This window comes from Synchiropus splendidus, chromosome 8, assembly GCF_027744825.2.
Source record: "Synchiropus splendidus isolate RoL2022-P1 chromosome 8, RoL_Sspl_1.0, whole genome shotgun sequence".
In the NCBI taxonomy this organism is placed as follows: Eukaryota; Metazoa; Chordata; class Actinopteri; order Syngnathiformes; family Callionymidae; genus Synchiropus; species Synchiropus splendidus.
Window position 1 is genome coordinate 16,248,486 of NC_071341.1, and position 24,868 is coordinate 16,273,353.

The 24,868-nt window shown below is 49.5% G+C and overlaps 4 protein-coding genes across 6 annotated transcripts; 2 read left to right on the forward strand and 2 right to left on the reverse strand.

The window, feature by feature from the left end:
• Positions 1-556: 556 nt before the first annotated feature.
• LOC128763360 (V-set and transmembrane domain-containing protein 5) lies at positions 557-7,347 on the forward strand. The gene is made up of 4 exons (XM_053872085.1): positions 557-1,040; positions 2,219-2,545; positions 4,962-5,105; positions 6,903-7,347. The coding sequence occupies exons 1-4, from the start codon at positions 965-967 to the stop codon at positions 6,932-6,934; spliced, it is 579 nt and encodes a 192-aa protein (XP_053728060.1). The 5' UTR covers positions 557-964; the 3' UTR covers positions 6,935-7,347.
• Positions 7,092-12,343, reverse strand: med17 (mediator complex subunit 17). The gene is made up of 13 exons (XM_053872076.1): positions 11,523-12,343; positions 10,964-11,200; positions 10,723-10,886; positions 10,155-10,374; positions 9,953-10,089; positions 9,620-9,701; positions 9,399-9,551; positions 9,192-9,322; positions 8,928-9,112; positions 8,726-8,863; positions 8,542-8,659; positions 8,311-8,470; positions 7,092-8,243 (listed from the first exon to the last, which is right to left on the reverse strand). The coding sequence occupies exons 2-13, from the start codon at positions 11,196-11,198 to the stop codon at positions 8,035-8,037; spliced, it is 1,932 nt and encodes a 643-aa protein (XP_053728051.1). The 5' UTR covers positions 11,199-11,200; positions 11,523-12,343; the 3' UTR covers positions 7,092-8,034.
• cep295 (centrosomal protein 295) lies at positions 11,908-22,694 on the forward strand. Of its 3 annotated transcripts, none has more exons than XM_053872073.1 (29): positions 11,908-12,213; positions 12,969-13,169; positions 13,249-13,373; positions 13,707-13,797; positions 13,860-13,979; positions 14,049-14,189; positions 14,249-14,429; positions 14,512-14,700; positions 15,001-15,225; positions 15,304-15,389; positions 15,465-15,701; positions 15,864-15,940; positions 16,035-17,391; positions 17,473-17,674; positions 17,740-17,859; positions 17,926-18,129; positions 18,188-18,318; positions 19,228-19,300; positions 19,503-19,715; positions 19,786-19,928; positions 20,006-20,408; positions 20,485-20,601; positions 20,693-21,048; positions 21,216-21,407; positions 21,472-21,535; positions 21,633-21,875; positions 21,942-22,044; positions 22,261-22,360; positions 22,425-22,694. In XM_053872073.1, the coding sequence occupies exons 1-29, from the start codon at positions 12,112-12,114 to the stop codon at positions 22,467-22,469; spliced, it is 5,841 nt and encodes a 1,946-aa protein (XP_053728048.1). In that variant the 5' UTR covers positions 11,908-12,111; the 3' UTR covers positions 22,470-22,694. The 3 variants fall into 3 exon arrangements, with proteins under 3 accessions (XP_053728048.1, XP_053728050.1, XP_053728049.1); XM_053872075.1 differs by having other exon boundaries at positions 21,267-21,407; XM_053872074.1 differs by having other exon boundaries at positions 14,533-14,700.
• ech1 (enoyl CoA hydratase 1, peroxisomal) lies at positions 22,539-24,704 on the reverse strand. The gene is made up of 10 exons (XM_053872081.1): positions 24,519-24,704; positions 24,106-24,250; positions 23,697-23,785; positions 23,507-23,631; positions 23,377-23,425; positions 23,245-23,309; positions 23,110-23,180; positions 22,982-23,053; positions 22,767-22,917; positions 22,539-22,704 (listed from the first exon to the last, which is right to left on the reverse strand). Exons 1-10 carry the CDS (start codon positions 24,553-24,555, stop codon positions 22,600-22,602), a joined length of 909 nt encoding a protein of 302 aa, XP_053728056.1. The 5' UTR covers positions 24,556-24,704; the 3' UTR covers positions 22,539-22,599.
• Positions 24,705-24,868: the final 164 nt, after the last annotated feature.

Genomic DNA, 24,868 nt, shown 5'->3' on the forward strand with positions numbered 1-24,868 from the left:
TGTTTAGGCAAATGTTCAAATATTTTGGACAATTTTATCTGAAGTTAGCTGTGTATTTTATGGCGACCTCTATAAAGCAACAAACAGCAGATCTCATTTTCAATTTAGATGTATCCGACTAGCCAGTACTCTGACGCCTTTACGGCGCATACACAGTCACAGATTACGTCTAGAATCTTCCAGACTTCCATAAAAAGATCATCTTAAAATCTCTTGATTAATGGCTCATCTAAGGTTTTTTTCTGAAAAGTGTTTTAAGTTGTTCAAATTATTTCATTTGAAGAATGTGAAAACAAAGATTCTCATTGTTTTATTTTTTTTTATTTGGATCTGAAAACAAGTTGGGCTTGGAAAATGACTCGAGTATGAAGTTATGCTGTAAGAAAACATTCTCCACTTGTTTGTCAGTTCTCATGTATTGTGTACAATGTGTTCACGTCACGTCACGCATACCTGTGGACGCACACTTCCTGTTGGGCATGTTTCAGGTGTGTCACAGTGTGAGAACCTGGCTCCAGACCACTCCTGGTTTCATTTTCAGCTCGTGTGTCACCCCGGTCCTCGCTGGTTTAAGAGTGGGTGGGAGCGGCTTTTGAGTGTAAATTGAGAGTTGTGCGTGTGTGTGTGTTGGCCCCCCCAGCCCCCGCGTTCATGTGTGTGTGCAGGAGGGAAGGATCACTGAAGTCTGAGGACGTGTTTGCTCAGTAATCTCCGGCTCAACCTGTCGGATAGGTGTGGGCTGGCATTGACGGCACAGGTATGAAGAGCGATCCAGCGCAGACGTGAGCGAGGAGGAAGACGAGAGTAAGACACTTGAATATTCTTCACTTGGGGACCAAAGTCAGCTGGAGATCCTTGCAAGGTGGAATGGCTGTTCTGAAAGGACAAAGTCTCATTGGAACTCTTCGTAACGTCAAATAACCTGGAGGACATTCTTCTGCTGCTCAACAAATGTCGGATTCTCATGTTGCATTTTAAGACCTGGGATGTTCAAGATGCTGCTGTTTTTCTCAGCATCTTTTTATTCATGTGTCACCTCGGTAAGCTTCCACACTCTGACCATGCAAAGTCTGTAGCTCTTCACTAGCTTTCTTTGTGCATTACTCTGAAGTGTGTTGTGACAACACAACCTGTTGGGGATCCAGGTGCTGGTTCCTATCACTCAATCGATGGCCACGCACACACGGATGTGTCCGAGTGACCCGGTATGCACTTGAGGTATCAGTGAGAAAATCTAGAGCTTAAATAAACAGGCGACGTGCGGGACTTGGAGCGATGGACCGGTGAAACTCCTGTGTGTGTGTGTGTGAGTTGCATCAGAGTTGTGGATTTGAATGCCTGACTTCATGAGACAAATACACAGCAGCAGCAGAACCAGATCCCCCACTTGGACCTCAGAGGGGCGGGGGTCTAAACAGAAGCTGGGAGATCTGAAATTGGTACTTTTCAGCTGGTTGGACCAGTTTCAGTCCTCGAGGAGAACCGTCTTGAATTCTTAAAGCTGGAGAAAACTCTTCATCTGATACTCTAATTGAATTGAACTTTCTTGTGACAAGTGAACCAACAGTGGATGGAGTGATCTGGTTAGTTGTCTCTCCACCTGTCTGTTTAGTTGTCATTCTGTTTATCTGACTGTCTACATGTTTGTCACATGACTGTATTTGTCTAATAACCTTTGAGTCTTGCCACATAACTATCCGTCCACCATTTGTCTGTCCACAATCCATATCTTTCTCTGTCTATAAATCTATTTATAGGTCAGTCTGTCTGACTTCCTGTTTATGTTAACCTCTTGATAACTCTCCATCTATCTTTCCTTACTTCCTGTCTGTCTGCACTATTTCTTTATATCTTTCTTGATAAGTGCTTATCTTTAACTTTCTAAGTGTCCACTCGTATTTGACAACGTGTCCTTATTCATTTAAAAATAGTAGATCTTTTTAAGTGGTGAATATCTTGCGAACATTAATATGGAAAAAACAAGCATATATAGATATAAAGTCACTTTTTTACAATCTTACATTTTAAGACCTCATGAGGTCTTTCTGTAAATCCCAAGCCATTTTGTTTATCAACCGATCAATGATTTCTGTTTTCATAAATGCATTTATCCACCTGTTTACATGGTCCTCCGTCTTGCCTTGTTTTGATAAATTCTCTTTATGTTCATCTTCTTGTTGACCTCTTGATCTTCATGAATCTTCCTCTGTGCTCGCAGCCGCAGCCATCACCATCCAGTCCCCACAGAGGAGCCTGACCAGGTCTGTCCAGGAGGATGTCTTCTTCTCAGCCGACATCACCTGCGACGGGATCCCCACCATACAGTGGACCTTTATGTCAGGAGCGGTGAGCCGAAGCATCGGCACGTGGCTGCCGGGCGGCGCCACCAACATCACGGATGACTACAGCAGCCGGGTCAAGGCCTACTCGAACGGGTCCATGGGCTTGTCGGACCTGAGGCTGCAGGACACAGGTTTCTACGTCATCACCGTCACAGATGTCTCAGGGAGCAGCAAAGACACTGGATTTGTGCTCAAAGTCAACGGTGAGTGGGTCTGTGGACAGGTGTGCTCGGTCATCTTGTTCACAAGTGAACGGAGGGGATTGTTGTGCAAGGTGTGTGTGTTATTGTTCTGATTTTAGACCAGTGTCTTGTTGAGTTCTAGTATAGAATAGTCAGCCTTTGGACGGGTATATATGGATAAATAGCTGAATGAATGAACGAGTGAATTGATGGATGGACGAATGGGAGGACTATTGAAAGGATGGATGGCTGAATTGATTCATCGTAGCTTGGTAAATGAAAGGTTGGTGAACCGATGGATGGATTAATAAATGGTGATTATTGAATGTGTGGAGGTGGCTGTTATCTGTTGCTTCAAACAAAATGGTGTTTCCTGCTTGAGTCCAGCAGGATTGCACAAATGACTTCAATTCTCTTTCCGAAGTGTAGAAACCAGCCAAATTGGTACTCCCCAGCTGGTTCGACCAGTTCCTGCTCAGAATTTCCCCAAGACAAAACCTGTTGGCGCAAAACAAAAATAATGCTAATGGAACACCTTTATATTGATGAGGGTGCAAACACCTGAGGGCCGTGTGTCTGTCTCTTCTCACATCCATTCCACCGTTTTCCACCTCCTCACCGCTCCTCATGTTCTCGGCTGGAATTGACCCAGTTGTTGCCACGGATGGCAAGAAGAAAAATGTGCTGTTAGTTCAGTTAGATGAGTCTTGAGTTGCTACACTTTCATTCATGATGTTTTGACTGGTCATATTTGTGTTGTTTATGTTGAATTTTGGCTCATTGATCTGATGGGAGCTAGAGCATGGAGACCATCTGGACAGCTGCAGCAGTCAGCACGTGTCAAAAGAGTTGAAACCTGTGTTTGCCGGTGGTTGGTTATGAGTTATGGCTGATGTGTTGGATAAAGTGCCTGTGGAGCAGCAGATAAAGGGCAGACATGGACTGGACTGGGCGGTGGAGGTTGGTGATCTGTAGGTTTCCTCCAAATCTGCCCATTGTTAGAGATAAAGGTGGAATATCGGTTTCAGATTTAGAGGCCTGACCACCATCGTAGCCCATCCTAGTAAATTGGGAGTTGCTTTGGGGTTCAGGTCTATGTCCGGTGTGACCTAGATGGGAAGCGACTTCTGACACACAGCAGCAGTTAGTATTAAAAGCCCACAAGCTTCATCGTGACGTTCCAGGATGCACAACCAGCAGTGACCTCCACATTGTTTGTGTTTAACTAAGAGGATTCCTAAGTGAAATTAGTCTTAATCTGTCAGAACAAAGACAGACATTTAGACGTGGGGGTGGAGAGGAAGGGGACAGGAACAACTTAACTCCGGCAGTTTGGCTAGAGCTCACACATGTGTATCGGGATGTGGACCTGACAGATGATCCCAAGTGTAATCTTCATTGTTAATCTGTGTTAGTCGTTGAAATGTCATTTTTATTTGAGGCCGAACCAGTAATTCGACTGCGAGTGTTTGCTGTGTGAACAAGTAAATAGCAGTGCTGTGCGATCTGTTGACTCAAACTAAACTATTTATGTTGTGTAACGTGGTTAATTGTGTTTCATCTCCATATTTGTTCAGTCGGATTTAGCAATTTATGTCTTTGGACTGTTGAACGCTGGGGTGTTTGTTTAAACTGCTGTGTTTGCGCAGACGCTACAGTAGCTGTTGGGTCTGGTGCTGCAGACGACCCTGATATCAGTTCTGGAACACCGTCGACTGCATGCTTTTAAAACAGTCGGGTTTGAACCAGGACTTTCATCTGCAGCGTCAGAGAGGGCACCAAGTGTCAATGACCCTGTTCACGCATCATAAACATGAGTGTACTCTGGGTCAGCAGAAGTTCTATTGGTGTGAGGTGATGTTTTTTGCACACAACACTAGTAGAGTAATCTTTCTGTTTTCTGGGACTTGAAATATGGAATATGCAGCTTATTTCAGAGTCGACCAGTGAGATCAAAAGTGGGTCACAGGGTCATCAGGTACAAGTGAATCATAAACTGGGTTCATTGTTTTGCATGGCTGTACTGTTCTGTTATCACAGTGGTGGATCAAAAAGGTTCCTGAACGCACCAGCGGCTGTGTTCATGATAGAATGTGACGAGCGCGCACATGTTCTGGGAAGCTCTCTGAACTGTTGACGTGAGTGCGACCTTGATGAAGAGGAAGTGGCTCTTCATTGTTGACTCTGGTCAGCGCTACTCAGACTTCTCTGAGTGCAGTTTGTTGTTTATCTCAACACAGGTGTTTTTATAAACAATGGTAGCAGATGGAAGCAAGCAGGTGTTTCTTCATGATCTGTGTGTGACTGTGCAGCAGTAGAGACCTCATCATTTGTCAGTAGACCATAGGTAGCGTCCCAAAACAACCAGTCTGGAGGCCTTCCTCTCTCCTAAGAACGATGTTGTGAGTGAAATGTTTCCCATCTTGTCCCTCCTCAGAGGTTCTGTATGAGGACTTCCAGTACTTGGCCGTGTCGGCGTTGGCGCTGGCCGCTGTGGCTGGACTTCTCATGCTGACTGTGTGGCTGATTGAAAAATTATACCGGAAGATTTTAGCGTGGAGGAAGAGGAAGAAGATGCCAGGTAAGGTCATGAAACCCTCGTCGATTTTTTTTTTTTTTTTTTTGTGTTGAAAGTTTATCAAGTTGGGATCAGTACTGCACAGGACAGACCCTGGTTCTGTCCCATGTGAGACAACGCAAGAGTTTGAGAGGAACCAAGTTCCCTTCTGTGTGGAATGTCTTCTTTGCGCTCACATTTCCTCCCAAAAACGTTGTACAGCACCCTAACTGTAACTAGAGCAGGGGTCAATGTGGTGCTCCAGGTTGCACACAGAGACCATTGGAGCTGCCTGTGTGCCTGTTCAAAAAAAAGATTTTCATATAATAACCATCTTCTTGTTTCTTGTCGTCTCTTTAACAAAAATGTACAGATTTTACATACAGAAAAAATGTTTAAACAAAATCTTCATCACTCTTTTGCAAATTGTGCTTTGAGAGTACAACAAAGCAAGAGAAGGCTGAGCAGAGTCTTCACAAATCTTCATTAGTCATGATGGACTTTTGCTCTTTTGCAAATGTTTCCAGATCTTTGAGGTTGGAGGGTTTCCGTGCTCTGACTTGGCCACTTCATAACATTAATATCATTGTCTTGGAACCATTTCTTCGCCACCTTTTGGCCGTTTGCTTTGGATCATTCTCCCCCAGCTTCAGGTTCTCTGCTGCCTGCTTGAGCTTTTCATTTCATCTGACCGCAGAACAGATGACCAGAAGCGTAGATCACTCTTTAAGAATGTCTTTGCAAAGGTCAGATGAGCTTTTACATGCTGCGGTTGATGGAGGGGGTCTTTCTTGGTCCATGGAGACCATTTTGGAGCAGTATCTGCTGGAGTGTCTGCCATGATAGAGTCACACCACTTGAACTGAGTTCTGTCAGAACAGCCTTGCATTGTTTTAAACATGTCAGGCTGTGTCCAATCGATAAACAGGTTGATGGCCGATAATCGACCAGGAATTTTCCACAATGATTAAATATAATATATGAGAATGAGTTGCGTTTGTGTCGCCACATTGTCTCCATCACTGTTGTGGTTTTCTCAAATGTTCGCCCTTCAAATGTGAGGCATTAAAGAATCTGATCAAGACTTTCCTTCCAAATTCCCTCCATCTTTTGAATTTGTAAAACTTTGAATGCCACCATTCGCACCATTATCGTGAAAAAGTCAAAGAGAAGTGATTTATAAACAGTAGCTTATTTCAGAAATGTCTTCTTAACTTCCAGTCGCCCTGTGCCCTTGGAGTGTCTCGCAGTTGCAAAAAGGTGGGCGGCCCCTGAGCTACTGTGTCTCTCTGGCAGGAAGGTCCAAAATACTTAGATCCACACACATGCTTATTAAAACCCAGTCTCAGTATACGCACAGAAAACATTCTTCAGAACCTGCTGGACAGAAGTCAGTTGGAGCTCTTTGAAGGAAGCGCTATCATTTGAGAAGCCAGTCTCTATAAAAACACAAGTAAAGTGGAACAAAAGTACAGGTAATTTCCATCACTAGCTGTGTAGTGAACCGTCTACAGCAATAGAGACTGAAGTTCAGATGTTAAAGATATATACTGAAATAATGAGGTACTTTGTTACATTCAAGCTATGTGTATTGGATAAGTTGAAGTTATCCCCACTGGCAAGTGTGTTTGTCAGCTTCTGTTCACTGTCAAAACGTCCCAAGGAGTTCCATTTTAGACAATGCTCTGTTGCAGCAGGGCGTGTGTGTGTGCTTATCTATTGTGTGTCAGGGTGCGTCTGAGGCACAAAGGTCTGGAAACGTTATGGTGGACTGTGACGTCACCGGGTTTCCCTGCTCACCGAGTTCAATTTTCTCTGCAGAGAACGACGCGACGGAGCTGCAGCCGCTCTGACGTCGGCACGTCCTGACCGGACTCCTGAGACTAATCTGGTCGACCTTTTGTGGAGAACAAAAGGAGCGATACGTACTGGTTCTTCATCACCTCACTGCAACTGGATCATTTGTAAATATCAGGCTCATCAATACATATTTATTGCTCAACCGTGTCACCTGTGTTCTGAATTTATTTCACATTCATTCTTTTGTTTTTGAAAGTCTTCAAAATACATTTACTGTTCTGAGTCTAGTTATTTGCTGTTTGCCCAGAAACAGACTGGGTCCTGGAAATGATGCCTTCAGGGTCAAACAAACAAAGAACTTGTTCACACTGTTGTACTTCCAAGAATAGGTTCATGAGCTCCCAACCTCTGTGGTTCACTGTGAACGGCACAATGAGGTCAAACTGACCCACATGCTGATCTCAGACCAAGCCTGATGACTGTCGAAACGCTCTCTGTTGTCAGGGTTCAAGTGTGGTTAGTGTTATACTGCCTCCCTTTACATGCAGCTCTTCCTCTCCATTCACAGTTGAACCCTGATGAGGTTTGCAGCTATTACACATGACGGGCTTTTATTTAAATATTTGACTTCCTTTTCAACAATAATAAAGTCAGCAAAAAAGTGAGTTTATAAACAACACAGAACCAGAGTGTTGCATTCACTGCCTTCACTAGTGTTGGACTGTTTCAAGTTCTATTGTTGGTCCTGGAGCTCCCAACTCTCACAGGTGTAAAATATATATAAAATGCTTGTCTTTTATTAACTCTCCAGCGCACCCTTGTGGGGAAAGACTAGTAACAGTTTATGCCCTTGGTTTGACACAACCAGATCTACGAGATGCTTCAGCTGTTTCTCTATCTTTCTCAAGTTCTATGAAGTAAGCACGAATCTACGAACATACTTCAGTCCACTCGACAGATAAATCCGATCATGTGACCCTGGCTAGCTGGGACAACGTGGTGGTTGAGTGTGTGTGATCCTGCGGCAAAATCTGCATAAGGTCTGATTCTTTTATTTTATATCAAAGTGACTCGGACAAACAAGAGTAACATAGGTGGACCAGAACCTGGAAAAGGTCCTAAAACCACCATCGCCCTGTTGAGAAAGTTCAATCTATGGACACGGAGTGAGCGCCGCCATCAGCAGCTCCATCTTGTAGACAAAGTTCCGACCCTCCATCTTGCTCCAGTGGACCTCCTTGTACAGTCCTCGGAGGTGGTTCCACTTGGAGTCTTGTATAACGTCGCTCTTGGCGAGCTCCTTGGTCTGGCTGCGGGGGAACTGGACCATGACTTTGCAGCCTGTCTCCGGCCCATTCCGCACTGCAACACAACGCAAAAGAGGAGTGTCAGCGCTGTGGCGGGACCCGCGCGTTCTCACTCAACTCACTGGAGATGGCGTAGTCTCCGTTGGGCGAGGCGACGGTGATGGCTGAGGCGTTCCCGATGCTCTCCATGGGCCCGATGCCCACGTGGTTGCTGAAGCTCAGGACATGCCAGCCCATCACCTTGGCCAGCTGTTGGACGGCATGTACCTGGTGCTGCGACATCTGCAGCCACCAGGGGGCACAGAAGGATGTGAGAGCTTGTGGTTGGTGTTAAGAATGTGCGTTGGCGGTACCTGAGAAAGCAGGAAGTCCTGCAACTCTTGCTCCTGGTGTGAGAGGGTGATGGTGCGTCCGTCTCTGTGCACGACTCTGATCTGCTCCACTCCGATGTTCAGCTGCAGCTGGATGGACCTGAGGCAAACGAGAGGACGTGAGAAGGATCTGCAGCTGAGGACGTCACGTCCATCCTCCTCTTACTTGCAGATCTGCTCGTAGCCCTGAGAGGTGATGAGGACTTTGACGCTGGACTCGTACACATCGTTGATATTGGACCAGTGGGCCTGGATCTGAGGGTCTTCTATGCGACTGGCCAGACTGTCGATGGTCCGGGCCGTCCTGGTGGAGAGACGTGTTCTCTGTGTCAGCTCCTCTTTGACACAACATCTCCCAGTCTTCTCACCTGCTGCGGAGGAAAATGTGTTTGGCCTGCTTGATGATCTTTTCCAGCAGCCCCTCGCTCTGCTGCAGGCCTGAGATCTCAGCCTTGCTGTAGGCCATCGGGCCGGCCAGACGCATGCGCTTGTGTCCGAAGGGGGCGGTGGACGGGTGAGGCATCACCACCGAGCTCAGCTGCTGCTTGTGGAACTGAGACATTTGGAAACGTTAGGACCGAAGACAACAGCTAGAGACTTATTGTAGGTGTGTGAGAAACCGAGCAACTCACCTCCCTCATCATCTGATGCAGGTTGTGTTCTAGCACGTAGAGATGGTCGTCAGGTTTGGGTTTCTCTGGAGACGCTCGGCTGACCTTCTTTTCTCCAGCGGAGTGACACAGCGAGATGGACAGCTGCAGTCCTGGACCAGGTAGGGAGTCAAACCCACGTAGTCAAACTAGAGTTTCAGTGAGCCAGGAGCGCTGATGTCTTCCAACCTGGAAACGGCTGTGAGATGATCTGGTTCTTCACCACGATGTGAGGGATCTGGGACTTGATCTGAACTGCTTCTCTGGACAACTGAGCAAAGATCTCCTTGCAGAGCAGCACGTTCTGAGCCGCCTCCAACTTCACGTGCCATGGTTGCGCCCCTTCAGAGAAGGTGGACGGTGAGATGTGGCAAAGAGGGACATTCACCAGATGTCGGGGAGCTACACACCAGATTTTGGTTTCGGGGGTCTGCGAAACAGGTTCACTGTGCCCAGGTCTCCGATATCTGGAGCTTGCTTCTGGATGGAGACCTGAACAACAACGGTGGTTACGTCACAAGAGTTGGCAATTGTGTGTCCAACAAGAGCAAACAGCAGGGTTGAGTGGACTCTACATAACACAATATAACTCAGTGACATGACATGACAGAGAGCTGCTTGAAATGTGTCTATTGTGGGAAGAAGCCAGAGTTCCTAGAACAGAGATGGGCTCAATGCCTTTTTTGTGTTTCCTTTGCTGATAGAAGTTTTAGAGAATAAAAGACTGTTGCGTCTCTCCTCACCTTGATGTACGCAGAGCCCTCCAGGTCACCCGGGATCAGGACGTCCAGAGGGCAGTAGTCCTCTGGGATCTTCTTGTCCAGGTCGATGTCTGTGTTCTTGATCACCTCAAATGTGCCATGGTGAGGGAACAGGGAACCTGTTTGGAGACATGTTCAAACCAGCCGTCGCTGACCTTTGTCCCCCCGACAGCGCCCGACTCACCTGCACTCCGGTAGCTCAGATCTCCCAGGATCTTGTCCCCCACTTTGCGCAGCTTCCACTGCGAGCGCAGCCGCAGCAGCTCTGAGTTGAAGTCCCGCTGCCTCCGGTTCTCCATGTTCTCAGCCACCGACTTGTTAAGTCTCTCGGCTCCTTTTAGCAGCAGCTGACCTGCCGTGCCCAGTGACTTCTTCTTACTGATGAGCTGGAAGACCTGTGGAGTCTGAGAGGAGCAGGGTCAGAGTGGACTAGTACTGTGAAGACAGCTAGGACACTAAAACCACCATGACAGTAATGTCTCAATGGAATTATATATTTTCCACAAAAGTCCTCCTAGCCACCAGGAGGTGTTGTGGGAAAACAATCTGACTTCTCTTGCTGCTCTACTTGATGCACTTCATTAATACTGTAGTTTAATATCAGCAAGTTTTGAGAGAGGACATCTTCAGCTGAGCAAGAAAAATTACAGAAAAAAATCAGTTGGTGGAAAGAAAAGCACATTTGCTCTGAAATGTGACAGGTGATAGACAAAACCCTTCACAGTTATGGTCCAGTCACGTTCTTAGCTTACCTTCCCAGCGCTGGGGTCCTGTGATACTGGGTCCAAGGCCATGTACTTCTTCTCCTTCACCACACTGAGCACATCGTGTAGAACGCACATCTCCGTCAGAGCGCTGCGCAAGTTGTTCCGCACCGAGTCCCAGGGCCAGAGCGAAGGCTGGAACTTCACCGTGCCTGCAGCAGCAAGGTAACACTCATGTCTGAAAACCAACAATCTCTACATCTGCCACCTGCAGAAAATCTGAATTCACCTTCCTCCTCCTCCGGCTCCTGCTTCCCCCACTCGCGCTCCCTCGGCTCCCGCTCCACTCCATCCTCCTCTGAGTCGGATCCCTGGCTGAAGTCTATTCTCTGTGCCAACTTGGACAGGTTCTGGGACATGGACAGTGGTGGGACGTAGGTCTCCGTCCCATCCAGGGCCACCTCCTGAACCTGCTTCTCACAGAAGGACTCGATGCTGACGGTGACCGCCGGACCACCAGACATGACTGGAAGGAAGACAAACCACAGAGTAGGTCAGGTCAGATCGGCAAACGAATAGCACGAGAGAGTATTTCTAAAACATATCAGCACTTAGAAATCGGTCCCCAAACAGATGCCACTTCCGTTTAACGCAAAAACACAGGCAAACGGAAAAAAAGATCCACCTCCTTTTTACCACTAGAGGCGTTAATGAAGTGTTTACTAGCCACCGGATTCCTGAACGCATAGCTAACGTTAGCACAATGTTAACATACCGAAAAACACGCCACTAAAAACAAAACATCTGGAAGTTGTATGTTTTAGAGACAGACAATACAAGGATCATACCTATAACTTTTATCAAAAACGAAGATGTTGGTGAAATTGGTTGATATATCGTAGTCTAGTTCTCCCTTGTGTCCGTCAACGATTCATTCTACGATTTCAACAAAGAATACTCTATCGCCCCCTAGAGATCAGCTAAGAGCAGCCTTCTTCTTCTGTTACTGTGTGACATCTAGCGAAACACTGCTTCCTAGCGAAATTTCTAAATACTGCACTTTGAAGTTTGTGTTGCCATCATGTGTGCTTGCTGAAGATGGGCAAAAGCTCTAATCTCACCCCTTCTCCTCTAAAATATTTGCATATTAAACCTAATAAATGTTAGGAATTCTATGAATGGAAAAGGGGGAAGGTTATCAGTGACGGACCGGCGGGGCATGGCGGGCTTTTTAACACACAGGAAGTGACGTTTTAACAGTCTTTCCTGGTCGACATGGCTACTGCGAATTGAAAACAAAAGCTCCATTTGGCCGTCGGTTTTAAAAAGAATCCTAAAATACCATGTTGACCGCCAAACTGACCAGGTTAATAAAAGTCCGGAACAGGACTAGACAAGGTTAGTTTACTCAGCTCTCGGCCGTCGCTGGCTTGCGGGATGATGAAGGGAAAAGTGTCCAAACTGCGGCTAAGCCCGAACGAAGAAGCTCAACTCATTCGAGAGGAGCGGGAGAGAAGAAGGAAACTACGGATACAGCAGGTATGTCTCCGCTATCGCGTCTTAATAAACGAGCAGGTTAGCATACACTTGTGTCGTGTATGCACGCGTCGTAGGTTGACTACGCAGCTGTTTTTGATCAAGTGCTGCGTTTCACCGCGGTCTGCGACCGACTGTAAATCGGGTGACAAACAGTTCCATTCTGAACGATATTCCCTTTGTTGACATTACACCTTGCCTTTATTCAACCTTTCTTCCCAAACCAAAGCAACTAATCTGAGCTAAATTCTGTGATTTACTAAAATAAGTCCCGCTATTTCGAACGAGAGGTGGAGGACTCCTCGAACAGGTTTACATTCGGTTACAAATTCAACCAGACAACCAGTCGCACCTACAGATAGTTTAAAGTCGCCAATGAGCATTTTAGACTTTCTTTATTGTCATTGCACAAAACATATCACTATATTATGGCAACGAAATTTCGGTCTGAGGCCTCTGGTTTCCAAAAACAAAAACTGTATATCCAAAAATGAAATAAATATCAGATAAATACTTATCAGAATGATGTACATTTATATGCTAAATATAAACAAATAAACAGCATTGCAGCTGTTGTCCGACGTTCAGCAACCTGACAGCACCAGGAACGAAACTGTTCCATAGTCTGAATTCTTTTTTTTTTTTTGTGGCTTCTTACTGAGTTTTCAGGAGGTGAACCATTACGGCTGCTGGAGCTCTCTTTTTCCTTATGGATGTTTGTAGTGTGGGTCAAATACTGAGTTTCCTTATTCCCTCAGGTGCGAGAGCAGCAGCGCTATATAGCCCAGCAGATCCGTCAGAATGTGGAGCGGAAGCGTCAGCGTGAGCTTGACCTGCTGGGGGAACAACTTCGGACGGACTGGGAGCGACAGCAGAGAGAGAAACTCTTCGCTCTGCAGAACTTGTACCAAGAGAGTCTCCAGCTTGTGGGCCAGGGTCAGAGGAGTGCCAAAGAGAATGTGAGATTCAAATGCATTTCCGTCTTCTTTATTGTGCGTTTTGCTGTGTTGTCTATTCATTGTTAATCCTCTGCATTAGGAGCCTGATTTGCAAGCCATAGCTCAGAGGGAAGAGGAGAATCAGGCCAAAGCAGAGGCGCGTTACAGAGAAGCTCTACGAGAGCTCCACACACAGAAGCTGAGAGACAGTGAGAAACAAAGAAGGTGGGTGCCATCATCATTCCTCTTTGGCGCTCATAGCTGAGGTCACGGCTGACTGTTACAACATGTAGCTGCGGGGCAGCATGATTGAAGATGGTGTTTAGTGAGGTGGAGTGAAGTCTGACTATTGAAAACAAAAACCTGCTCAAGTGACAGAACGACTGGGATGTCGGATTTTAATTTTGGATCAGCCAGAATTGCATTATCTCACATTTATCACCATGATTTTACTCAAAATACTTTGGCAATCTTCCATCACATGTTAGGACAGGTTTCAAAATATGATAGAAGATCATGTATTTTGAGATCTGAATCACAACTTTTTTTGTTTTAAAGGTGCATCAGTGCCAGGAACAGAGCTCTGCAGGCTGAAAAGGAAAGAGCTGCCATAGTGTCCAGCCTCCCTCCTCCTCCTCCTCCAATTCAGGTCAGTCAGTTTTTTTTTATGTTTTACCTTGTGCTCACTACATTTCACTGTCATCATCTCAGGTTCAGAGCGTTGTTTCTAAGAAGCCACTAGTGAGAAGAAGATATGACGTGCGCGCATACGCCAACACCAACTGTCACCTGTCTACTGCTAAAGTGGACAGAGAGGAAGAGTCCGGCCAGGTAAGAGCCACTGACAGGTCACTCTTGAGTCCAGGGCTGGTTAATGCTGAAAAATGTTTGTGATTGCAGCCAAATGCACAACAAGGAGCAGAGCAGGAGATGAGGAGGCTTCAGGACCTGCACATGGAGGAGGAGAGGAAGAGAGGGGAGCAGATTGAGATGGCTCGGCACAGAGGGCAAGAGGCTTTGAAGAAGGAAAAACATGTGCAGGTAAGAGTTAACAATCTCACACTCAACAGACAAGATTTCCTGATGCTCTGCTCCTGCAGGACAGACAGCGGCTCCTCGTTGAACTGGAACACATGCAGCAGACAGACCTGCTGAGGAGGAGACAGCAGGTGTCACTGATGCCTGCTCACATCACCCAGTCACTTTACCAGAGACATGAGATGAAGGAGGACTTCCAGATGGATTTGGAGTTTGCCTTCAATGACTTGCACACAGAGAGAAGTAAGAACGGCTGAGTGAGATGGTTTGTTTGAAATCTTCAAATGTTCAGGAAGAACCTTATAAATTAATTTGAACATGAAAGGAACCCTCCCCCTCAATGAAGGAAGGAACGCTGACGTGGTCCATCAGCTGCTGCCTGAGCCGCTTCCACCGCCGTCCCCTGGCCGCTTGGATCAGGAGCTGGACGTCACTCAGGATGACGTCCCCATGCTGCATGAGGTGAACTGGGAGCAGGAGGCGCCAAAGGATCAGCCTGAAACTACTTCTCAGGGTAAAGGTCCTGATCTCTCACTGGTGCTGCTTTTGATTGAAGCAGAGCATCTCAATATCCAGAGAAGGAGGGACACGGCACACACCAAGCCTTCATACCTCTAACTAGTTTTGCTCCATACTTATACAGTACAGGGGTTGGACAAAAGCATGGAAACGCCTTAAAGCTTTTTTTTAGCTTTAAGGCGTTTCCATTATTTTGTCCAACCCCTGTATAACTCCATATAGCTCCGTATAACTTCAGGATTCAATATATCTCTGACTTGTTAACACTAGCCTGCTCAAATTTATGTTTCCACAGTGGATCCCTCCAGACCTGCTCATAGACAGGCGCTGAGAAAACTCCTGGACCGCATCAGGAACCAGGCCCACCAGACGGTCCCGTGTGCCAGCCAGAGTAGCTTAATCCCTGTGGACGAGTTACCAGCTGACCAGATCCCAGAGAAGGACACCAGTATAGAGACGGGCTCGATAAGCAATGAGGAGAGAGGAGGACCTCCCCTGGGTCGGCCCACGTATCCACCAGGTGAGGACTCCTGAAGGCCATCTTGGCCTGTCTCAGTGAGCAGTGTCAAAATGTGACATTCGTTTTCTGTCTCTTTAGCCGTGATTGAGGAGGATGAAGTTTCTTCTATGGCTGATGAACAAATCCCTGAGTCAGTGTGTGACTCTGACAGCAGGAGGAAGAGGGTGCGTCCTTGCTGTCGATGAGTGATGACTGTCTGGTTGGGTTCTGTCTGGTGGGTAACTCGTGAACCCTCGTAGGAGCTGGAGCTGGAGCAGGAGAAGCAGCAGCAGGTGCTTTTGCTGCAGGAGTTGGAGCAACAGAAGCTCATGCTGGAGCAGATGCTGTCTGATGCTCAGCAGGAGAGAGATGCCCTGAAAGCTGACGCAACCCTCGAAACTGCTGCTGCCAGACCCGTCCCAGTCACCCAGGACCAGGGAGGGACCCAGCAGCTGGAGGGGGGGCAAGACAAGGTTGATCTCTTGCCTAGTTTGCAGGTACAGTAACCCTTTGTCTAATTGGGAATCACCTGTCTCTCTCGAATGAGTTAATGTGTTACTGTATTATTTCTATAGAAGAAGGAATGTAGTGGTCAGTGAGGCGTGAAGTGGTTCAGTGATCTGTATTTGGACAGTGACCGTCGTTGTTGTTCTCTCCAGGTTGAACCCAGTGCTGGTATGGACGATCACTCCAAGAGGGTCAGAGAGTACCAGAGGAGGATGCTGGAACAAAGCAGGTCAGCACTGCAGCACGGAACACATGCCCTTTGTTTAGACAAATAATTTTTACGTAAAAGGTGTTACGATGACTTGATTCACCTGTGACTCTAGGGTACACCAGAGATCTGTGGAGGTGGCTCGGCAGCGTCTGCAGGACTACCAGCGAGCTCTTCAGATTCGCTACAGCTTGTCTGCTGCGCCTCCTGCTCCATGTCCCGAATTTCCAGAGCCGACCCAACCTTCAGCATCTCTGCAAGCCCCTACCAGAGAGGGCGCTGCTGAGGCCCAGCTCAGTCTTCCTCATTCTGTATTACCACACTTGGGTCTTCCTCCCACTGCTGCAGCGCACAGACCTTCAACCTCTGCAGATGTTCCCACCAGAGATTCGCCAGTTCCAGCTTTACCTCTGGACATGCTTGATAGCGCCATGAGGAACCTGACAAGACCTCTCCTAGACTCCAACCAGTGGTCTGCAGATGTCCGACAGAAGGTTGCGCAGCATCTTTCAGGGCGACTACAGCCCTCCAAAACATATTTTCCTCAGGAGGTGTTGACTACAAATCACCTTGGAACCAGTCCTCCACATCAACTTCTGGAACACACAACTGATGACAATCAGGCTTCAAGAAGAGAAGCCCAACAGATGGCAGAGCGAATGAAAGAACAGAAGAGTCTTGGATGGAAACTCCAAGAGGCTGAAAGGCTGTTGCAGCAGACGCAACAAGAGGTGGAGAGGCAGGGACAAGAACTTCAGGAGCTGAGGAGGCAGAGGCAGTTGGAGCAGGAAGCACAGAGAATCGTTGATCAGAGGCGATTGGAGGAGGAGGCTAAACAGCAGCTGGAGGAAAGAAAGGCTCATCATCTACGTGAGGTCCAGCGAGCAGTGAGGCGCCAGCAACTTCAGGAGCCACATACAGTGATGGAGCAACGGGAGGAAGAAGAGCGACTGAGAGAGAGGCTTCAAGAGACTCTGGAACTGTTGCGCCAGAGGTTGCAAGAGATGGAGAGCCAGGGACGAGAACTTGAGGAGTTCCACAGACTGCTGGAGGGGAGACGACTGGAGGCGCTGGAGATTCAGCAGAGACGACTGCAACTGAAGAGGCAGGAGCCAGAAGCTCAGGAGACTCGCAGAGTGGTGGAGCAGCGAGAGGAAGAACAACAACAACTGAGGCATAAACTTCTGGAGGCTCAAAGACTCTTACAAGAGAGGCAACAAGACATGGAGCGGCAAGGCCGAGAACTGCAGGAGGTCCGCCAGCTGATGGAGCTCAGAAGTCTGGAGGAGATAGAGGCTCACGTGCAGCAGGAGGAGAGATGGCCACAACAGAGAATAAGGGCTGAAGAAGAGCAACGGCATCAAGAGTTTGAGGAGGCTCAGGCAGAAGCACTCGGTGAGGCATGGACCCCTGATGAAGAAGCCCAGGTGTTGATGGAGCTGAGGCGTGGAGATCAGGAGGAGGTGAAGCAGGTGAGAGGACCACAGATGTGGTTTTCTTTATAACTCGTGGAGAAGGTCAGAATCCTTCAGCCCTGATAATCTTGCCTTCAGATGGCGCCAGAGGTCACTGATGATGTTCTGGCGTCAGAGCGCATCCATCAAGCTCGTCTGAAAATACTGGGCTCACTTCTCAAGGCCATAGAAGATTCCAGAGGCGGCAGTCTGTCACACTTGGAGGAGGAGGTGGAGGGCGAGCAGGGAGAAGTGGTCCAGCTGTGCACCAGCAGTGAGAGAATGAGACCCGAGCAAGAGAGTTAGTATCTGAGTGTTCTCCATTATTGATCAGAGTGAGGGTCATAATCAACATGTCTTCTTCAGGACCTTCTCCTCGTGCAGCCAAACCTCCGGTGACCCGCGTCAGACTGGATCAGATGGAACAACATGAGCTGAGTGCGATTCAAGAGGTGGACTCGCCGGTCAACATCAGTCAAGTCGCAGGTCAGTGACCAACCCCCCTCTCTCGTACAGGAGCGGACATGTTTGAATCCTTCTGTGTCCCCTCAGGTCAGGAGGATGCCGGGAGGTCAACATCACTGGCTGCTGTCTGGCTGGAGGAGTGGAGCTCGTCGCTGTCCTCTGATGGGGTTCTTCAGATCACCTCGGCATCTAGTCAAGACCAGCAGCTTCCTGGGCGACTCTCTGATGAGTTCATGTGGAGAGGGAGGCGGCTCATGGGCCTGGGATCCACTTCAGGACTGTCTGACTCTGGTAGGCCTGCGACGCAGTGTCAGACATAAGTGGAGCTCTGAGATGTCATTGTATCCAGATTCAGCCAAGAGAAGCATGTCCACACCTTCGTCTGACTCTGGACGGGGAGCTGACTTCTCAGGACCAGCAGGGAGGACATGCCGCTCACCCTCAGAGCTCACCAGGCCGACTGAAGGTCGACACAGCACGGTACAGTTCACCTATTTGAACTCCTTCAGATGTGGACATGTGCTGTGACCAGTTCCCTGCTTTGGCAGTTCTGTGGTTCTAACACATGAATCTGGCTTGAGAGAAGTCAGTCTAGCTGGTGGGATGCTGCCAAATCTGGAGTGTAACTTCTCACTTGTTGTTGAATGTGTCTGACTGTGTCCCTCTGAGGTCCATGATTGTGGATCAGTGATGAGAATTAGCCAAATCTGAGTGCTGTGGCAGGTTCTGCCTCTGCCTTTGATGATGCTGGAGAAGCTTTTGTGTGTCTGTCTGTGTGCGTGCATGCGTACGTTCTTGTACTACTATCTTTGTGAGAACCTGTATGAGTTTTTAATCAACACAGTGAGGACATTTTGGCCAGTCCTCACTTTGTCAAGCCTCATTTTGAGGGTTAGAACTTCAAAATAGTTTGGTTATTGTAATTGGGTTTTAGTTTGGTTAAGAGTAAAGGTTAACTTTAGCCATTTGTTTTAGATGGTTAAGTTTTGGGGAAGAGGCTGGCCGTGACTGTCCTCACTAAGATAGGAAGACAATGATGTGTGTGTTTTGTTTGTCTGTGTGTGCAGTTTGAGCAATGATGTGAATCTACACGAACCTGATGTGTCTTTGGCACACTCAATGAAGGTTTCTACACTTGAACTGAGCTCTCTGTGTCTGTGTCTGTGTGTGTGCGTGCGTGCGTGTGTGCGTGCGTGCCCGTCCTTTAATGTTCTTGTACAGCGATGATGTGAACTTGTTTGAGCCTGAAATGTGTTACATAGAAGCACAGAGTGAAGGTTTCTACACTTGAACTGAGCTCTGCATGCGTGTGACTTCACGGAGGGAAGAGTCAGTTCTTCAGTGTTTGGTATTGATGGTGCCCGTATTTCTATGTGTGTTCTCTCTCAGTCTCCCCTGAGACCGACTCACTCCGTCTCCTCTCCTGGCGTCACCGAGGATCCTCCCGCTGACCTTCAGATCAGTGAGTCAATATTGTATTCGAGGTCATCAAGACATTTCTTAATGTAGTCAGTGTTCCATGTTAAAGGTGCTTAAGTTCAGTAGGACCACAATGAAAGTTCTCATGCTCTGAAACTCCACACGATGGACTCTCTGGTGTATTTTGCAGCAGCTTCTGCACGTCCTCCTCGGCCTTCTGTCTTAGGTCTGTTCTCATGTCACAGGTGGACCAGCGTCCCAGGAGCAGGAGGGCAGCAGATGGGGAGCTGAGTGGGTGGACGTCTCCTCCTTGAGTCACAGCTCTCACATCAGCCCTGGCGCAAGAAGTTCCCTTCCTTCTGTGGAGTCCTTGTTCAGTGACCACAGCATCCAGAGGATCATCGACAGATACACCCGGGAGCTGGACATGTCCCTCAGCTCTGCTGGGAAACACACCGGTCGGTCACACGCTGTTTTGCAACACAAGTTTCTGAAAACTGACAAGGCTTTGTTTCCTCTCATGTGCAGACCCCAGCAGCTCCCTGCTGGAGGATCCCGGCCCTTCAGTTTCCCAGCATTCTTTTGTTGCGTTGACCCCGAGGGAAGCAGAAGGCGGGGAGTCCAGTTCGTCTGAGCAGCCTGCTTCTTCCAAATCTGGTGTCAGCAGCTCGGTCAGTGACTCTGGCTCCCGCAGCTGAATACTGGCCTGGCTAATGTGGTGCTAACACCTCGCCTCTCCTTGTTCCAGGATCTGTCAGACTTCCCGATCCCAGAGCAGCATTCTGCCTCGGAGGAGCCGTCTGTTTCTGCGGACCCGGGTCAGGACTCTTTCAGGCCTCTGGTTGGCCAGCTGGACCTGTCATCCTCCCTGACTGTGGATCCTCAGGAGTCACGGCTGGACCAGCTGGTCGGCCAGCCCTTCGCTCAGTCATCCATGATCGGGCCGCCTGTCACTGGGAGCAGCGTCCTCCGGGGATGGGACTCCACTGTGATTCGCATGGCGGGCCGGGTGACCCAGCTGGCGACCCCTCACACGGTTCCGCAGGTGTCCGAACCACTGACCGCGTGGTTGCACGAGAGCACGGAGGAGAGTGTGATGAGGCCGCTGGTCTGGGAGCTGGACGAGTCCTCAGGTCCGAGTGGATCTTCAGGTACATCCACTCACCTCACTGTCATGACTGTGTTCCTGTCTGTGGAGCATGTGTGAGCTGTGACTCGTGTCTTCAGTTAACCGGAGTGGTGGGGAAGCCTCCGCTGTGTCTGCTGCTCCTCCACATCCCAGCGTCCCTCATGAGGTCCCGGAGCACAATCCAGCCGCTCCGTCTGAGGATCTGCTTCAGGAAGGTGAGCTGCTTTAGCAACGTCCCGGCCTGGTACCTGATGTGTCAGGTTGCTAGTTTCAGTCCTCCAGATGAGCTTTTTCATTTGTCTTCAGGTTCTTTCTTCGCGCTCTTGCCAGAGGTCACCCAGAACGAGACAGCAGACGCCTCCATGACCTTTAACCCCCTGCAGCAGGAGGTCTCCTGCGCCTCACCCGCTGCCGCTGATTCCTCTCACAGCGATCCACCTGAACCGGAGCGCTTCAGAGCTGAGCTCCCGGGGCCAGCTGGGCCGGAGCCGACGGTGGAGCTCAGCTCGCTCAGCCTGTCCAGTTCAAATGAGTGTGAGGTGACGGCCTTCCTCGTGCAGCCGGATCTCGAGGATCGTTGGATCGACGAGGACGCACCCGGGGAGCCTCTCGCTCCTTCAGGGGAAGCAGAGGGGAACATGGCTGCTGCACCAGCGACCCAGGTAAGAGACTGACACACAGCTGCTTCATATTCCAACACAAAGCTGGATCCAAGAATCCTCTTGGTCTCCGCCATTCGCAGTTTGGGGGTCGTCAGATTTGTTGCTCATGTTTGAAGCTTTACCACGAATGTTAGCTGAGCTGTCATCATGTGATCCAATCCCACTAGGTGTCACTTGTGAGCAGTGATCAGCTCTGTCATTTTGACCCGTCTGGACAGAAGGGCATCCTGGAGCAGTCGGAGATCACACTGGCGAGTCTGACAGACACCACACTGCAGGACAGCAGCAGAAGCCCTTCTGAGGATGAGGAGATGGCCAGCAAGCTGGAGGACGAAGACCCAGCACCTGGTGTCTCGCAGGTCGGTAGCACCTCAGTCGGTGCTGTGACTCTATGACTCGCATTGATGCAGATGTGTCTTGTAGGAGTCGGAAGGTGGAGTCAGAGCCACTGTTGGCGTGAGAGAAGAGCAGGTCCAGGAGCAGCCAGGTGAGCTCTTCCACACTCACATCATCATCAGCGTTTTCTTCTGCGAGAGACGCTTCTCTCTTCTCCATGTCTGACTTTGGTGCTCACTTCCAACCAGCCCCTCCTGCTGCGACCCTGCTGCAGTTCCAGTGGGGCCCCGTCGACCCACCAGACACCTATCAGCAGAAGCGAAGCGCCCTGATCCAGAGGTCGTCCCGGAGGGTCGAAGACATCCGGGCCCGCAGAGACCAAGCCAAGACGGAGAGGTCGCCGACACAGAGGGCAGGGTCAGGAGGTCACATCACTGCTGGAGACCAAACAACTGTCCAGGGACAGAAGAAGCTACTTATCACCTCCACAGGTCTGACAGAGGAGGCAAACTGAAGTGAAGAGTGCAGTTTGTGTAGTAACCAGCCTCCATTACTAGGTGTCTGCAGTGACCATCGACAGGTGGTCACTGAGGAGGTGAAGACCTGTGACCCTGCGCAACGAAGACGAGGCGTGGTGGAGATGAAGAGACGAACCCAGAGGTATGAATGAGTTTGAAGGTCCAGCGAGTGGTTCTGTCACTGAGGAAGGGTTTGTGTGATGAGTGTCCTAATGTTGGAAACTCATCACTCACAGCTGTCCTGATGTTGGACAGCTGGGTCTCGGCTGCGCTTGAGATTTCAGGTGTGAGTGTGTGGTCCAGGATTCAAACTTGTCTTCTGGTGAGTCACGGTGCTGTGACCTCTTGACCTCTGCAGGCTGTACGAGCAGCTGGAGGAGGTGAAGGTCCAGAGAGCCGCCCGCAGCCGGCAGGAGGAGAGCGCCCGGAACCGCCTGAAGGCTCAGGAGTTCCACAAGGTGAAGTGGTGCGCTTGCTCCGGCTGCTGACCTTCTCTGCTCACCTCCTTCCTTCTCTCCACAGAAAACCCTGGTGAAGCTTCGTGCCAGACTCCCGCCGCCACCGTGATGAGCCGCCCAGTAATTTATTACTTTTTAACAATAAAGTTTTTAAGTTATGGAGGTGCAGAGTGGAGCCGGGTCACCACACTGAACATGGTGGTCATGAGGCGTTTATTAGAAAAGTCATTCAAGTGTGATCAGAGTTTGGAGAAGGGCACCTCCTTCAGGTCCTTCTTCTCTAGCGCAGCCTGAGCCGACTTCATCAGGTCCTGGGTCTGCAGCATGCTCATGTTCCAGGTGGCCTGCAGCACACAGAGGGTCAGAGGTGGCCGGCTCACGCTGAGGAGAGCTGCTGGGGTCTCACCATGTACTCCAGTCCCTCGGCCACGCTGTGGTCCCGAGAGTAGAGCAGGTTGACCTTGGTCCCCTGCACTGCCACAGGACTGCGGGCAGCCATCTGCCCCGCCATCTCTAGCGCCGCTGCCATCATGGCGTCCTTGTCCGGGAACACGCGGCTGGAGGAGGAGGTGACAGTTCAAGCCCGAGACGCCGCCAACAACTTAAACTGAAGTGACTCACCTGACCAGGCCGCTGCTGTGCGCCTCGTCCGAGAACATCTTCCTGGCCGTCAGCGCCAGCTCGTTCACCAGGCTGCAGGAAACACGGCCTGTGAGTCGGGCGACGCTGCAGCAGAGCGGCAGCCTTACCTGCGGCTGCCGATCACCTTAGGAAGCCTCTGGAGCGTCCCCACGTCCGCCGCCAGCCCGATGTCCACTTCCTGTCAGAGAGAGAGAGACGCGTCAGCGCGGTCACGGCGACCGACCAGCCGGGGGCGCTCTTACCTTCACCTGGAACCATGCGTCCTGCGTGCACAGACGGACGTCGCAGGCCGTGACCAGGTCCACACCTGAGACACCACAACATGTGACCCAAGACTGTCGCACCAGTGCCAACAGACCAAGGAGCAGCAGTACCTCCTCCCACACAGGCGCCATGGATAGCCACGATCACCGGCTTCGTACACTGAGGCAGAGAGAGAGACGATCAGGTGGTTAAATGTGGAACAAAGAAAATATTTACTGAAACTGAGGAACCCAGTCTCACCTTCTCCAGCATCGTGAAGGTCTCCTGGTACCTGGCGACGGTCTTCCGCAGGTGCCAGGAGCTCCGGCCCACGTCCTTGCCCTCGGGCTGCATGATGACAGACGCCATGTCCATGAGGTCCAGACCTGGACCAGCGCGGCGGTTAGAGCTCAGAGCACGGGGTCACATGACACTCCAGCAGCAGCCTCACCGGAAGTGAAGGCCCGTCCAGCTCCGGAGACCAGGACCACCCTGCAGTCTGGATCCTCAGAGATCTGGGTGAAGCAGTCGACCATCTCGCTGCACCAGAGAGACTCTAGTCTTAATGGGACTCACAACAATTCAAGCTTCATGGTTCAGCGAGTGGGTGGAGACTAACGTTCTCAGGATCTGAACTTTGGCACCGAATCGTTTCTGCTTTTATTTATTTAACTTTAAGTATCGATCGCTTGACTTTCTAAAATCTTTATTTGTGTTGAGCCATTTCTTTGCAACTGTACTTTCTGTGACTGTGTAAATGAGAGCAGCGAATGAGAAAACCTTGACTCCACAGCGCATTTCTTCCCCGAAAACACTGCAGGAGAACAGGGAGAATGAGGGGCGCGGTGGACCGCCGGTACCTCCAGAAGGCTTGGTTCATGGCGTTGAGTTTGTCCGGGCGGTTGAGCTCCACGTGCGTGATGAACTCCGCCGGGTGGGAGACGGCCAGAGTGGAGAAGGACGAGGCGGAGGAGGCCATGGTTCTGCGGAGCTGCGCACCTGCCACTGACACGCAAACTCAGCGTTACACACACGGAAACAGTCATGACGTCACTGTAGAAAATACACGGTGCAGCAGAGACGCTCATACACATTTAACCTGCGCTTCAGAACGAGGTTTATTTCAGCTTTATTTTAACGAGCGCACGAACAAAGACTAAGCACCAAAACAAGTAACGGCAGTTTTTTCGACCAAACGTCTCAAAGTACGACGTTACAGGGGTCTTAAGACAACGACACTTGACTTTCAATCCAACCAACGAAGATCACTCACATCTGGTGACGCTTGACCGGACAATGGCCGACAGCATCGTCTTCTGCTGGGAGAAGTTAAACGCAAACAGTGCTTGAGAACTTTCAACAGCAACTTTTCCTCAGAAGTTTAAAAAAACAAAAGAAATGCTTCCTGACAGCGCAGGTTAGATAAGGTCCTTCTTCTTCGCCTACTGCTCCTGTGACGTTTCAGTTGGGCTGCTGCGCGCACCCGCCACCTCGAGGTTATGCTGGTTACTACAGCTGATCGTTTGATGCCTTGCATGAATAAATGAATTTTACAGTTCATTGTTGCAAATACCGTGGGGATTCGACACATCCAGATGGTTTCCTCAGAGGGACCAGAACGTT